The sequence below is a fragment of the Bombina bombina genome, chromosome 3 (genome assembly GCF_027579735.1).
Source record: "Bombina bombina isolate aBomBom1 chromosome 3, aBomBom1.pri, whole genome shotgun sequence".
NCBI lineage: Eukaryota > Metazoa > Chordata > Amphibia > Anura > Bombinatoridae > Bombina > Bombina bombina.
The window spans coordinates 310,398,811-310,414,769 of NC_069501.1; the positions used below are offsets into that span (position 1 = coordinate 310,398,811).

The 15,959-nt window shown below is 37.8% G+C and overlaps 1 protein-coding gene across 1 annotated transcript in view; it reads left to right on the forward strand.

The window, feature by feature from the left end:
* Positions 1-14,658, forward strand: part of LOC128653237 (organic solute transporter subunit alpha-like) — a 130,312-nt gene extending 115,654 nt beyond the window's left edge. Inside the window, exon 8 of the mRNA XM_053706420.1 lies at positions 13,908-14,658. Within this exon, the coding sequence (XP_053562395.1) occupies positions 13,908-14,092 (185 nt within the window). The 3' untranslated portion in view covers positions 14,093-14,658. The remainder of the gene's footprint in view (positions 1-13,907) is intronic.
* Positions 14,659-15,959: the final 1,301 nt, after the last annotated feature.

Genomic DNA, 15,959 nt, shown 5'->3' on the forward strand with positions numbered 1-15,959 from the left:
ACCAGCCCCCCCATTGCCATAAACTAAATTCACCTATTAACCCCTAAACCTAAACAACCCGCTAAGTTTATATTAAATATTAACTCATCCCTATCTTATAATAAATTTAAACTTACCTTAAGATTTAAAATAAACTATATTAAACTACTAATTAATCTACCTTAACTGTTATACTAAAATTACATTAAACTAATAATTAATCTACCCTAACTGTTATACTAAAATTACATTAAACTATTTTAAACTAATAATTAATCTACCCTGCTATACTAAAATTACATTAAACTATATTAAACTAATAATTAATCTACCCTGTTATACTAAAATTATATTAAACTATTTTAAACTAATAATTAATCTACCCTGTTATACTAAAATTACATTAAACTATATTAAACTAATAATCTACCCTAACTATTAGACTAAAATTACATTAAACTATATTAAACTAATAATTAATTTACCCCAACTTATACTAAAATTACATTAAACTAACAATTAAATTAAATATATTATATATTTAAAAACCTAACCCTACTCAAATAATTTAAATCTACTATTAACCTCTTAAGGACATATGACGTAATTTTTCCGTCATAAAACAATTGAGCAAACTGAAAGCTGCGTCCTTAAAGGGTTAAAAATTACAAACACTAAGTTACAAAAAAAATAAACACTAAGTTACACAAAATAAAAAAAATCAAATATTTAAACTAATTACACCTAATCGAAGAGCCTTATGAAAATAAAAAAGCCCCCCAAAATAAAAAACCCTAGCCTACAATAAACTACCAATGGCCCTTAAAAGGGCCTTTTGCGGGGCATTGCCCCAAAGAAATCAGCTCTCTTACCTGAAAAAAAAAATACAAATACCCCCCCAACAGTAAAACTCACCACCCACACAACCAACCCCCCCAAATAAAAACCTAATCTAAAAAACCTAAGCTCCCCATAGCCCTGTAAAGGGCATTTGTATGGGCATTGCCCTTAAAGGGGCATTTAGCTCTTTTTCAAAAGCCCAAACCCTAATCTAAAATTAAAACCCACCAAATAAACCCTTAAAAAAGTCTAATACTAACCCCTGAAGATCCACTTACAGTTTCTGAAGAGCAGACATCCATCCTCAACTAAGCGGCAGAAGTCCTCAACAAAGCTCTTCAGAAACTGAACTGTAAGTGGATCTTCGGGGGTTAGTGTTAGGCTTTAGTATAATCCATAATATTTATTATACAGTTGTCATAACGTTTCAGGTACCGGACCGGACCCTTTGTCAAGTGATACAAGAAAACATGCATAACATCCCCACACCAATCCCCACCTTTATAGAGCTCTATAAGGTGGGGATTGGTGTGGGGATGTTATGCATGTTTTCTTGTATCACTTGACAAAGGGTCCGGTCCGGTACCTGAAACGTTATGACAACTGTATAATAAATATTATGGATTATACTTCTACAAGTCCAACGAGTGCTTTCTTCATATTAGAATTGGATTTAAATTTGTCAGCACTGTGGCAATTATATGGATGAGGAGTGCATATCTTAAAAGGACTCTCTCTCTCTCTCTCTATATATATATATATATATAAAAATATTTATTTACGAATAAATAGAACATATTATATGTGAAGAACTTTGCAATGTAAAATATTCATAATTGATGTCGAACTTAGCTCTCTTGAATAAATGCGATCGGGTTAGCACGTGAGTATGGATGTTAGGCTTATTTAAGATTGCACGCTCAATTGAAGCCTATGGGGAGAATACGTGAACGCGGTTGCAATTTCTGATGTCCAACTCTTTGCGTGCGTTGGGTTTCGTCCACATGCAAACTTTTTACCTTTTAATTGTAATATACACGCTACCCGACTCATGCAATAAGCTTCCATCTAGCGAAGTTAACACTCGAACGAAAGCTCTAAATACCGCTCCACTTGTTCTCTAGCCCAATGTAAGATTAGTAGTTTTTTTGTGTGTTTTTTATTTGCACATTGTGATTTTGTTCTATACACACTGTGGTTGAAGCTTCCACATTTACTGTGTTCTTTATGCACACTGTGGGTGTTACTGAGGGACAAAATTTTACCTCAAAAAAGTATGTTTATTATATAACTCACAACCAATGACTACCCATTATGGCCTGTTATTATATACAGTATATATAGAGAGCACCACCCACCTGCCATCCTTCATAAATATTCGGAAATTTTGACACCCCCTTAAAAAAACAATTGAAGGCATAGAACTACCTCTAAGTTGTGGGGTATATTTACTAATTTACTAAGTAGCGGATGCGGAAACAGGAGTTAAGAAGCAGTGGTCTTAAGACCGCTGCTCCTTAACTCGCTCTCCACATTTTAGGTGGCAGACTGCAATCATCCCTATACGATCGGCATTATTGACAACCCCTGCTAGCGTCCGTTTGGCCGCGAATGTGCAGGGGGCGGCATTGCACAAGCATTTCTTGTGAAATGCTTGTGCAATGTTAAATGACGACAGCATATGCTGTCGGCATTTAGCGATGCAGGGCAGACATGATTCGCTATAGCGAATCATGTCTACCCGGGGTTTGATAAATCTACCCCGGTGTCTTTAAAGGGACTGTAAACACTTGTAAATTGTATTATAAAATTACATTTTCAAGCCACTACCCATGTTGAGGAATAGGGACACAATTACATGATATCCTATATAACTAAACATTCTCAGTGCCTTCTCCATAAACACACAGCTAGCGCTGCCAAGTGACATTTTCTAAATCTGCAAGACCAGCATGGATGTCCTCAATAAGTAGGACACCAGTATATTTTTCAAATCCCTGACTATAGATATTCATATCTGCTGTGCTTACCTTTTTATTTTCTTTAAAAGGACAGAAAAAGCCTTTTTTTATTTCAAGATTTAAATAGAGCATGTGAATTTAAACAACTTTCCAATGTACTTCCAATATCTCATTTGTTTGTTTTCTTGGTATCCATTGCTGAAAAGCATACCTAGGTAGGCCAGAGAGCTGTTTATTGGTGGCTAAACCTATATGTCTCATGTTATTGGCTCATCAAATGATTATAGCTAGCTCCCAGTAGTGCATTGATGCTTCTTCAACAAAGGATACCAAGAAAATGAAGTACATTAGATAATAGAAGTAAACTAGATAGTTGTTTACAGATGTATTCTCTATCTGTATGTATATACAGAGCTTAAAAAAGTAGATATATTAATTTAAAACCATTCAGTCAGTATAACACAGTATAACATTAGGAACATATTAAAGGTGAAAAATACAGTACATTGTCCATTAAATATTAAGACACATGTTCTAATAAGCTCATGTATTATAAACATAGGCGTATACAAGGTAACATTTATAGGGATCAAATTGGTAGAGGGCCCTGCCGAGAGTCGTACTGTTGGGCTCTAAGGCTTACATGCTAAGGGGGTTCATGGTGGATAACAATGGAGGAGAGCAACTGGTATTAGGAAAGATTAGTGTAGGTTGAATGCATCCCTGGAATGCATCCCTGGAGTCTTTAGGGAGCGCTTGAAACTTTCAAAACTAGGGGAGAGTTTTGTGGGGCAATGCAGAGAGTTCCACAAGATGGGGGCAAGTCTGGAGAAGTCCTGTAAGTGGGAGTGTGAGAAGGTAACAAGAGAGGAGGAGAGAAGGTAACAAGAGAGGAGGAGAGTAGGAGGTCGTGAGCAGAGGAAAGGGGATGAGACTAAAAGTATCTGGAGAAAAGGTCTGAGATATAGGGGGAGAAGTGAAGCTGAGAGCCTTGTATATCAGAGTCAGAATTTTGTGTTTAATCCTGGAGGCAAGAGGAAGTCAGTGAAGGGATTGGCAGAGAGGTGCAGCAGATGAAGAGTGACGTGTAAGGAAGATGAGCCTGGCAGAGGCATTCAGTATGGATTGTAAAGGAGCTAGATGGCAGCTAGGGAGACCAGAGAGGACGGAGTTGCAGTAGTCAAGGCGAGAGAGTGGACTAAAATCTTAGTTGTGTCATGTGTAAGAAAATGTCTAATTTTAGAGATGGTTTTAAGGTGGAAGCAGCAGGCTGAATGTGCGTAGTGGAAGAAAGATCAGAGTCAAATGTGACCCTAAGACATTGGGCATGGGGGGTAGGGGTAATGATGGAGTTGTCGACAGGTATAGAGAGATGGGGTGGAGATTTTAGAAGAAGGAGGAATTATCTATGATACTGGAAGATCGATTTGCAGTAATTTATGGACATGCGCATTCAGATTCAGACAAATCTGTATTCGTCCAAATACGGTCTAAATCCAATTTACTTTTATGGTCTAATTTGTTATGTTCTCTTGGTATCCTATAATGAAAATGATACCTAGGTAGGCTCAGAAGCTGCTGATTGGTGGTGCACATATATGCCTCATATTATTGGCTCACCTGGTGAATTCAGCTAGCTCCTAGTAGTACATTGTTGCTTTTTTAACAAAAGGTATTAAGGGAATGAAGCAAATTAGATAATAGAAGTAAACAGGAAATTAGCATAAAATTGCATTCTCTATCTGAATTATGAAAGAAAAATGTTGGTTTTCATGTTCGTTTAACAACAGTATTATTTATTATTATTATCAATAATATTTGTAGAGCGCCAACAGATTCTGCAGCGCATCTGCATGTACTAAAAACACAGTAATTAAAGGGGCAGTCAACACCAGAATTTTTATTGTTTAAAAAGAAAGATAATCCCTTTATTACCCATTCCCCAGTTTTGCATAACCAACACTGTTATAGAAATACACTTTTTACCTCTGTGATTACCTTGTATCTAAGCCTCTGCAAACTGCCCCCTTTCATTTCTTTTGACAGACTTGCATTTTAGCCAATCAGTGCTCACTCCAGGGTAACTTCATGTGCATGAGCTCAATGTTATCTATATGAAACACATGAACTAATGCCCTCTAGTGGTCAAAATTCATTCAGCTTAGAGGCAGTCTTCAAGGTCTAAGAAATTAGCATATGAACCTCCTAGGTTTAGCTTTCAACTAAGAATACCAAGAGAACAAAGCAAAATTGGTGATAAAAGTAAATTGGAAAGTTGTTTAAAATAACATTCCCTATCTAAATAATGAAAGTTTTTTTTGGACTTGACTGACCCTTTAAATTATAGATAATCCCTTTATTACCCATTCCCCAGTTTTGCATAACAAACACAGGCCCAGATTACGAGTTTTGCGTTAGAGGCTATGCGGTGCTAACGAGCAGTTTTCCTTCACCGCTCACTTACCTACAGTTTTCAGAAACCCGTCGTTAAAAGACAAGAAGTGAGCGTTGAGCAAAATTTTGCTCATTACCGCACTCCAACACCAGCGCTGCTTAAGTCAGCGGTGAACTGGTCGTACCTGCTTGTGCACGATTTCCCCATAGGAATCGACGGAGAGAGCCGGCTGAGAAAAAGTCTAACACCTGCAAAAAAGCAGCGTAAAGCTCCTTAATGCAGCTGCATTGATTCCTATGGGAAAATAAAAGTTTTTTCTACACCTAACACCCTAACATGAACCCCGAGTCTAAACACCCCTAATCTTACACTTATTCAACCCGACATCGCCGACGCCTACATTATAATTATTAACCCCTAATCTGCCACTCCGGACACCGCCGCCACCTACATTATATGTATTAACCCCTATTCTGCTGCTCCCAACATCGCCGACACCTACATACTATTTATTAACCCCTAATCTGCCGCCCCCAATGTCGCCGCAACCTATCTACTATTTATAAACCCCTAATCTGCCGCCCCCCAACATCGCCGCCACTATATTAAAGTTATTAACCCCTAAACCTAAGTCTAACCCTAACCCTAACACCCCCTAACTTAAATATAATTTAAATAAATCTAAATAAAATTACTATCATTAACTAAATTATTTCTATTTAAAACGAAATACTTACCTGTAAAATAAACCTTAAGATAGCTACAATATAACTAATAGTTACATTGTATCTAGCTTAGGGTTTATATTTATTTTACAGGCAAGTTTGTATTTATTTTAACTAGGTACAATAGTTAATAAATAGTTATTAACTATTTAATAACTACCTAGTTAAAATAAATAAAAAAGTACCTGTAAAATAAAACCTAACCTAAGTTACAATTACACCTAACACTACACTACAATTAAATTATTTCCTTAAATGAAATACAATCACTTAAATTAAATTAGCTAAAGTACAAAAAAAAAACACTAAATTACAGAAAATAATAAACAAATTACAGATATTTAAACTAATTACACCTAATCTAATAGCCCCCCTAAAATAAAAAAACCCCTAGCCTAAACTAAACTACCAATATCCCTTACAAGGGCCTTTTGCAGGGCATTGCCCCAAAGTAATCAGTTCTTTTACCTGTAAAGAAAAATACAAACAACTCCACCAACAGTAAAACCCACCACCCACACAACCAACCCCCCAAATGAAATACTATCTAAAAAAACCTAAGCTCCCCATTGCCCTGAAAAGGGTATTTGGATGGGCATTGCCCTTAAAAGGGCAGTTAGCTCTATTGCAGCCCAAAGTCCCTAACCTAAAAATCAAACCCACCCAATACACCCTTAAAAAAACCTAACACTAACCCCCTGAAGATCGACTTACCGGGAGAAGTCTTCATCCAAGCCGGGCCAAAGTCCTCAACGAAGCCGGGAGAAGTCTTCATCCAAGCCGGGTGAAGTGGTCCTCCAGACGGGCAGAAGTCTTCATCCAGATGGCATCTTCTATCTTCATCCATCCGGCGCGGAGCAGGTCCATCTTCAAGACATCCGATGCGGAGCATCCTCTTCATCCGACGACCAAAGCTGAATAAAGGTACCTTTAAGTGACATTATCCAAGATGGCGTCCCTTAGATTCCAATTGGCTGATAGAATTCTATTAGCCAATCGGAATTAAGGTAGAAAAAATCCTATTGGGCTAATGCAATCAGCCAATAGGATTGAAGTTCAATCCTATTGGCTGATCCAATCAGCCAATAGGATTGAGCTTGCATTCTATTGGCTGTTCCAATCAGCCAATAGAATGCAAGCTCAATCCTATTGGCTGATTGGATCAGCCAATAAGATTGAACTTCAATCCTATTGGCTGATTGCATCAGCCAATAGGATTTTTTCTACCTTAATTCCGATTGGCTGATAGAATTCTATCAGCCAATCAGAATCTAAGGGACGCCATCTTGGATGACGCCACTTAAAGGTACCTTCATTCAGCTTTAGTCATCGGATGAAGAGGATGCTCCGCGTCGGATGTCTTGAAGATGGACCTGCTCCGCCCCGGATGGATGAAGATAGAAGATGCCGTCTGGATGAAGACTTCTGCCCATCTGGAGGACCACTTTGCCCGGCTTGGATGAAGACTTCTCCCGGCTTCGTTGAGGACTTCGGCCCGACTTGGTTGAAGACTTCTCCCAGTAAGTCGATCTTCAGGGGGTTAGTGTTAGGTTTTTTTAAGGGTGTATTGGGTGGGTTTTATTTTTAGGTTAGGGCCCTTTTAAGGGATATTGGTAGTTTAGTTTAGGCTAGGGTTTTTTTTTTATTTTGGGGGGCTTTATATTTTAATAGGGCTATTAGATTACGTGTAATTAGTTTAAAGAACATTAATTTGTTTATTATTTTCTGTAATTTAGTGTTTTGTTTTGTTTTACTTTAGCTAATTTATTTTAATTTAGGTAATTGTATTTAATTTAGTTAATTTATTTAATTATAGTGTAGTGTTAGGTGTTAGTGTAACTTAGGTTAGGTTTTATTTTACAAGTACTTTTGTATTTATTTTAGCTAGGTAGTTATTAAATAGTTAATAACTATTTAATAACTATTGTACCTAGTTAAAATAAATACAAACTTGCCTGTAAAATAAAAATAAACCCTAAGATAGCTACAATGTAACTATTAGTTATATTGTAGCTATCTAAGGCCTAGATTTGGAGTTTGGCGGTAGCCGTGAAAACCAACGTTAGAGGCTCCTAACGCTGGTTTTAGGCTACCGCCGGTATTTGGAGTCACTCAAAAAAGGTCTAACGCTCACTTTTCAGCCGCGACTTTTCCATACCGCAGATCCCCTTACGTAATTTGCGTATCCTATCTTTTCAATGGGATCTTTCTAAGTCCGGTATTTAGAGTTGTGTCTGAAGTGAGCGTTAGAAATCTAACGACAAAACTCCAGCCGCAGAAAAAAGTCAGTAGTTAAGAGCTTTCTGGGCTAACGCCGGTTCATAAAGCTCTTAACTACTGTGCTCTAAAGTACACTAACACCCATAAACTACCTATGTACCCCTAAACCGAGGTCCCCCCACATCGCCGCCACTCGATTACATTTTTTTAACCCCTAATCTGCCGATCGCCACCTACGTTATACTTATGTACCCCTAATCTGCTGCCCCTAACACCGCCGACCCCTGTATTATATTTATTAACCCCTAACCTGCCCCAACAACGTCGCCGCCAGCTACCTACAATAATTAACCCCTAATCTGCCGACCGCAAAGCGCCGCCACCTACATTATAGCTATGTACCCCTAATCTGCTGTCCCTAACACCGCCGACCCCTATACTATATTTATTAACCCCTAATCTGCCGCCCTCAACGTCGCCTCCACCTGCCTACACTTATTAACCCCTAATCTGCCGACAGGACCGCACCGCTATTATAATAAAGTTATTAACCCCTAATCCGCCTCACTAACCCTATAATAAATAGTATTAACCCCTAATCTGCCCTCCCTAACATCGCCGACACCTAACTTCAAACATTAACCCCTAATCTGCCAACCGGAGCTCACCGCTATTCTAATAAATGTATTAACCCCTAAAGCTAAGTCTAACCCTAACACTAACACCCCCCTAAGTTAAATATAATTTAAATCTAACGAAATTAATTAACTCTTATTAAATAAATTATTCCTATTTAAAGCTAAATACTTACCTGTAAAATAAATCCTAATATAGCTACAATATAAATTATAATTATATTATAGCTATTTTAGGATTAATATTTATTTTACAGGTAACTTTGTATTTATTTTAACCAGGTACAATAGCTATTAAATAGTTAAGAACTATTTAATATCTACCTAGTTAAAATAATTACAAAATTACCTGTAAAATAAATCCTAACCTAAGTTACAATTAAACCTAACACTACACTATCAATAAATAAATTAAATAAAATACCTACAATTACCTACAATTAAACCTAACACTACACTATCAATAAATTAATTAAATACAATACCTACAAATAACTACAATGAAATAAACTAACTAAAGTACAAAAAATAAAAAAGAACTAAGTTACAAAAAATAAAAAAATATTTACAAACATAAGAAAAATATTACAACAATTTTAAACTAATTACACCTACTCTAAGCCCCCTAATAAAATAACAAAGCCCCCCAAAATAAAAAAATGCCCTACCCTATTCTAAATTACTAAAGTTCAAAGCTCTTTTACCTTACCAGCCCTGAACAGGGCCCTTTGCGGGGCATGCCCCAAGAAGTTCAGCTCTTTTGCCTGTAAAAAAAAACATACAATACCCCCCCCAACATTACAACCCACCACCCACATACCCCTAATCTAACCCAAACCCCCCTTAAATAAACCTAACACTAAGCCTCTGAAGATCTTCCTACCTTATCTTCACCATACCAGGTTCACCGATCGATCCAGAAGAGCTCCTCCGATGTCCTGATCCAAGCCCAAGCAGGGGGCTGAAGAGGTCCATGATCCGGCTGAAGTCATCATCCAAGCGGGAGCTGAAAAGGTCCATGATCCGGCTGAAGTCTTCATCCAAGCGGGAGCTGAAGAGGTCCATGATCCGGATGAAGTCTTCTATCAACGGCATCTTCAATCTTCTTTCTTCGGGAGCCATCATCTTCCATCCGACGCGGAACATCCTCTTCTCCCGACGCCTACTAGCCGAATGACAGTTCCTTTAAATGACGTCATCCAAGATGGCGTCCCTCGAATTCCGATTGGCTGATAGGATTCTATCAGCCAATCGGAATTAAGGTAGGAAAATTCTGATTGGCTGATGAAATCAGCCAATCAGAATCAAGTTCAATCCGATTGGCTGATCCGATCAGCCAATCAGATTGAGCTTGCATTCTATTGGCTGATAGGAACAGCCAATAGAATGCGAGCTCAATCTGATTGGCTGATTGAATCAGCCAATCGGATTGAACTTGATTCTGATTGGCTGATTCCATCAGCCAATCAGAATATTCCTACCTTAATTCCGATTGGCTGATAGAATCCTATCAGCCAATCGGAATTCGAGGGACGCCATCTTGGATGACGTCATTTAAAGGAACTGTCATTCGGCTAGTAGGCGTCGGGAGAAGAGGATGTTCCGCGTCGGATGGAAGATGATGGCTCCCGAAGAAAGAAGATTGAAGATGCCGTTGATAGAAGACTTCATCCGGATCATGGACCTCTTCAGCTCCCGCTTGGATGAAGACTTCAGCCGGATCATGGACCTCTTCAGCTCCCGCTTGGATGATGACTTCAGCCGGATCATGGACCTCTTCAGCCCCCTGCTTGGGCTTGGATCAGGACATCGGAGGAGCTCTTCTGGATCGATCGGTGAACCTGGTATGGTGAAGATAAGGTAGGAAGATCTTCAGGGGCTTAGTGTTAGGTTTATTTAAGGGGGGTTTGGGTTAGATTAGGGGTATGTGGGTGGTGGGTTGTAATGTTGGGGGGGGAGTATTGTATGTTTTTTTTTACAGACAAAAGAGCTGAACTTCTTGGGGCATGCCCCGCAAAGGGCTTTGTTCAGGGCTGGTAAGGTAAAAGAGCTTTGAACTTTAGTAATTTAGAATAGGGTAGGGCATTTTTTTATTTTGGGGGGCTTTGTTATTTTATTAGGGGGCTTAGAGTAGGTGTAATTAGTTTAAAATTGTTGTAATATTTTTCTAATGTTTGTAAATATTTTTTTATTTTTTGTAACTTAGTTCTTTTTTATTTTTTGTACTTTAGTTAGTTTATTTCATTGTATTTATTTGTAGGAATTGTATTTAATTTATTTATTGATAGTGTAGTGTTAGGTTTAATTGTAGATAATTATAGGTATTTTATTTAATTTATTTATTGATAGTGTAGTGTTAGGTTTAATTGTAACTTAGGTTAGGATTTATTTTACAGGTAAATTTGTAATTATTTTAACTATTTTAGCTATTAAATAGTTCTTAACTATTTAATAGCTATTGTACCTGGTTAAAATAAATACAAAGTTACCTGTAAAATAAATATTAATCCTAAAATAGCTATAATATAATTATAATTTATATTGTAGCTATATTAGGATTTATTTTACAGGTAAGTATTTAGCTTTAAATAGGAATAATTTATTTAAGAAGAGTTAATTAATTTCGTTAGATTTAAATTATATTTAACTTAGGGGGGTGTTAGTGTTAGGGTTAGACTTAGCTTTAGGGGTTAATACATTTATTAGAATAGCGGCGAGATTAGGTCGGCAGATTAGGGGTTAATAATTGAAGTTAGGTGTCGGCGATGTTAGGGAGGGCAGATTAGGGGTTAATACTATTTATTATAGGGTTAGTGAGGCGGATTAGGGGTTAATAACTTTATAATAATAGTGGTGCGGTCTGCTCGGCAGATTAGGGGTTAATAAGTGTAGGCAGGTGGAGGCGACGTTGTGGGGGGCAGATTAGGGGTTAATAAATATAATATAGGGGTCGGCGGTGTTAGGGGCAGCAGATTAGGGGTACATAGGGATAATGTAAGTAGCAACGGTTTACGGAGCGGCAGATTAGGGGTTAATAATAATATGCAGGGGTCAGTGATAGTGGGGGCGGCAGATTAGGGGTTAATAAGTGTAAGGCTAGGGGTGTTTAGACTCGGGGTACATGTTAGAGTGTTAGGTGCAGACGTAGGAAGTGTTTCCCCATAGCAAACAATGGGACTGCGTTAGGAGCTGAATGCGGCTTTTTTGCAGGTGTTATATTTTTTTTCAGCTCAAACAGCCCCATTGTTTCCTATGGGGGAATCGTGCACAAGCACGTTTTTGAGGCTGGCCGCGTCCGTAAGCAACTCTGGTATCGAGAGTTGCAGTGGCGTTAAATATGCTCTACGCTCCTTTTTTGGAGCCTAACGCAGCCATTCTGTGGACTCTCAATACCAGAGTTATTTTAAAGGTGCGGACAGAAAAAAGCCAGCGTTAGATACACGGGTCCTTACCGACAAAACTCTAAATCTAGCCGTTAGGGTTTATTTTACAGGTAAGTATTTAGTTTTAAATAGGAATAATTTAGTTAATGATAGTAATTTTATTTAGATTTATTGTAATTATATTTATTTTAGGGGGTGTTAGGGTTAGGGTTAGACTTAGGTTTAGGGGTTAATAACTTTAATATAGTGGTGGCGACGTTGGGGGCGGCAGATTAAGGGTTAATAAATAGTATGTAGGTGTTGACGATGTTGGGGGCAGCAGATTAGGGGTTAATACATATAATGTAGGTGTGGCGGTGTCCGGAGCGGCAGATTAGGGGTTAATAATGTAGGTGTCGGCAATGTCGGGGTGGCAGATTAGGCGTTAATATATATAATGTAGGTGTCGGCGATGTTGGGGGCAGCAGATTTGGGGTTCATAAATATAATGTAGGTGGCGGCGGTGTCCAGAGCGGCAGATTATGGGTTAATAATTTTTTTATAGTGTTTGCATTGCGGGAGGGCCTCGGTTTAGGGGTTATAGGTGGTTTATGGGTGTTAGTGTACTTTTTAGCACTTTAGTTATGAGTTTTATGTTACGGCGTTGTACCATAAAACTCATAACTACTGACTTTCAAATGCGTTAGGACTCTTGACAGGGTAGGGTGTACCGCTCACTTTTTGGCCTCCCAGGACAGACTCGTAATACCGGCGCTATATATGTCCCATAGAAAAAAGACTTTACGAAGTTTTTCGTAAGTCGTTTTGCGGTAAGGCCAAAGAAGTGTGCGGCCACCCTAAACCTTCAAGACTCGTAATACCAGCGGGCGTAAAAAAGAGGTCCTAACGCTGCTTTTTTACCCTAACGCACAACTCGTAATCTAGCCAACAGTTATCATAATACACGTTTTACCTCTGTAATTACCTTGTATCTAAGCCTCTGCAGACTACCCCCTTATTTCAGTTCATTTGACAGACTTGCATTTTAGCCAATCAGTGCTTACTCCTCTGTAAATTCACGTGCATGAGCTCAGTTATCTATGTGAAACACATGAACTAATGCCCTCTTGTGGGGAAAAACTGTCAAAATGCTTTCAGATTAGAGGCGGCCTTCAAGGCCTAAGAAATTAGCATATGAACCTCCTAGGTTTAGCTTTGACTTAAGAATACCAAGAGAACAATGCAAAATTTGTGCTAAAGGTAAATTGGAAAGTTGTTTAAAATTACATGCCCTATTTGAATAATGAATTTTTATTGTTTTAAAAGATAGATAATCCCTTTATTACCCATTCCCTAGTCTTGCATAATCAACACAATTATATTAATACATTTTTACCTCTGTGAATATTTTGTAATTAAGCCTCTGCAAACTGACCCCTTATTTCAGTTCTATTGACAGACTTGCATTTTAGCCAAACGGTGCTGATTCCTAGGTCACTTCAGGTGCATGAGCTCAATGTTATCAATATGACACACATGAACTAATACCCTCTAGTGGTAAAAATCTGTCAAAATGCATTTAGAGAAGAGGCGGCCTTCAAGGGCTTAGAAATTAGCATATGAATCTCCTAGGCAAAGTTGGTGAAAAAATAAATTGGAAAGTTGTTTAAAATGACATGCCCTATCTGAATCATGAAAGTTTATTTTGGACTAGACTGTCCCTTTAATGACAGCAAATCTAAACTTCCTTATTATTAAATATCTGTATATTTCTATTTCTATTTTATCAGACATGAACCAGCAGCTCCTCATAATGGAAATGTTCCTCATAACAGTTATCTGCAGAACATTATACCGGAGAAAGTATGATGAAGTGGATCTTGAAATGACTGACCAGGAAACTAAGGACAATATGCAAAACAGTACCCTGCATCTCAACGGCAAAGCTATGGAAGATGGACCTAATAATGTGTAGAAACTGACTGGAATCTCCACATTTTCTGTGGAAGTTCAATATGAACATTTGTGAATATAAATATGTTCATCTGATCCTTTTTTTAAACTTTTATTGCTCTAATGATATATACATATACTTTTAAATTATGTCTCATTGCTCAAGCAATATGTTCTTTTTATGAGAATATAGGCAGTCCTTGAAATATCATCTTTACTATATATTTATATTCATGGTATTGGCATTATGACCAGGAATTAACAATGCTATGTGTTATATAGGAATCTAAAGTTTAGTATCTGTTTGCCTTAGAATCCCAGAATGTGTAGCCTATTCGTTCAAAAAATGATGTAATTTCTAAAAGAGAATAGATCTATACAACTAACACCCCCTTATACTATCACGGGGCATTTAAGATATTTTGATATAACATACAGTATATCAGCAATTAAGCACTGCATTGAAAAATATCTGCATACAAAAGAAATGCTTTGAAAGCATTTAATGGAACGTTACATTTATTTTATATAACCATCAGAAATGAATAACTGTATACATAATAAAGGTTTTACCAGCATTTAAAACTACTTTTGGTATAAACATTTGCATCATTTTGCAGTATGGGGACACACCTTTGATTATATTAATCTTTTCTCCTTTTTGTATGTTTAGTTGGGGACAAAATTCAGTAATCCTGCACATATCAATCGCTCCAGTTTCTCATTGGGGAGGGGGATAGAAAACTGCCATTTTAAGATTTATTCTACAGGAAAAGCAGGCAAAAAATAAAGAAAATTCATTATACTTTTTATGCAGAATTAAAAAATTGTATGGGGACTTACATTTTGTGTATAATGTTACTGCCATTTTATTAGCACAATTTGCATTGTTTTACAGTCCACCAACATACCCCTTAAAAAGCCAGAGTAGAAGGAAACAAGTTTTCTTCCAGGATAACCTTGTATGTGGCTTGATTCATGCGTTCTTCAGAAAGATAAATCTGCCAATTCCAGGTCATCTTCTCTGATGAGTCACATTTTTAGCTTTGCCCAACACCTGGTCATCTAATTGTTAGATGGAGACCAGGAGAGACCTTCAAGCCACAGTGTCTCGAACACACTGTGAAATTTGGTGAAGGATTGGTGATGATCTGGGGGTGTTTCAGCAAGGCTGGAATCTGGAAGATTGATCTTTGGGAAGGATGCATGAATCAAGCCATTAGGTTATCCTGGAAGAAAACTTGCTTCCTTCTGCTCTAAATTTGTTCCCCAACTCCGAGGATTGCTTTCTTTCCTAAGATATGGTGAGTCCACAACGTCATCATTTACTGTTGGGAATATCACTCCTGGCCAGCAGGAGGAGGCAAAGAGCATCACAGCAAAGCTGTTAAGTATCACTTCCCTTCCCACAAACCCCAGTCATTCTCTTCGCCTTGGTGCATGGAGGGGATGAAGTTTTGGTGTTTGAAGAAAATTGGATTTCTTTCGCTACAAGCAAGAATTTAACTATTTTAGAAAGCCAGAGTAGGTTTACTTTGTTCTTTCCTTTGTTTCAAAGATTGAGTCTAGACAAAGTCCACATTAATCTCTTCAGTAGGGTAGTGGTGGCTTCAAAGCATAAGGAACTTGTGAGGTGGGCCTTGCTGCATTTTCCTAATATATTTGCTGCCCATGGTATAGAAAGCCAGAGTAGGTTTACTCTGTTCTCTCCATTTTTTACAGGTCTCTGTGTCCTCTCATACCGTGTAAGCTGTCCTCCTACCAGATGGCTAGATGCAGGTAAGTGCCCCTTTTGTCTTCAAAGTATGGGAAACTGTGCACTTTAAAAGATCCTGCAAAAATTAATTGGGACATTATATAGCCTAGTAGGATATTTTTTATGGCAGAGT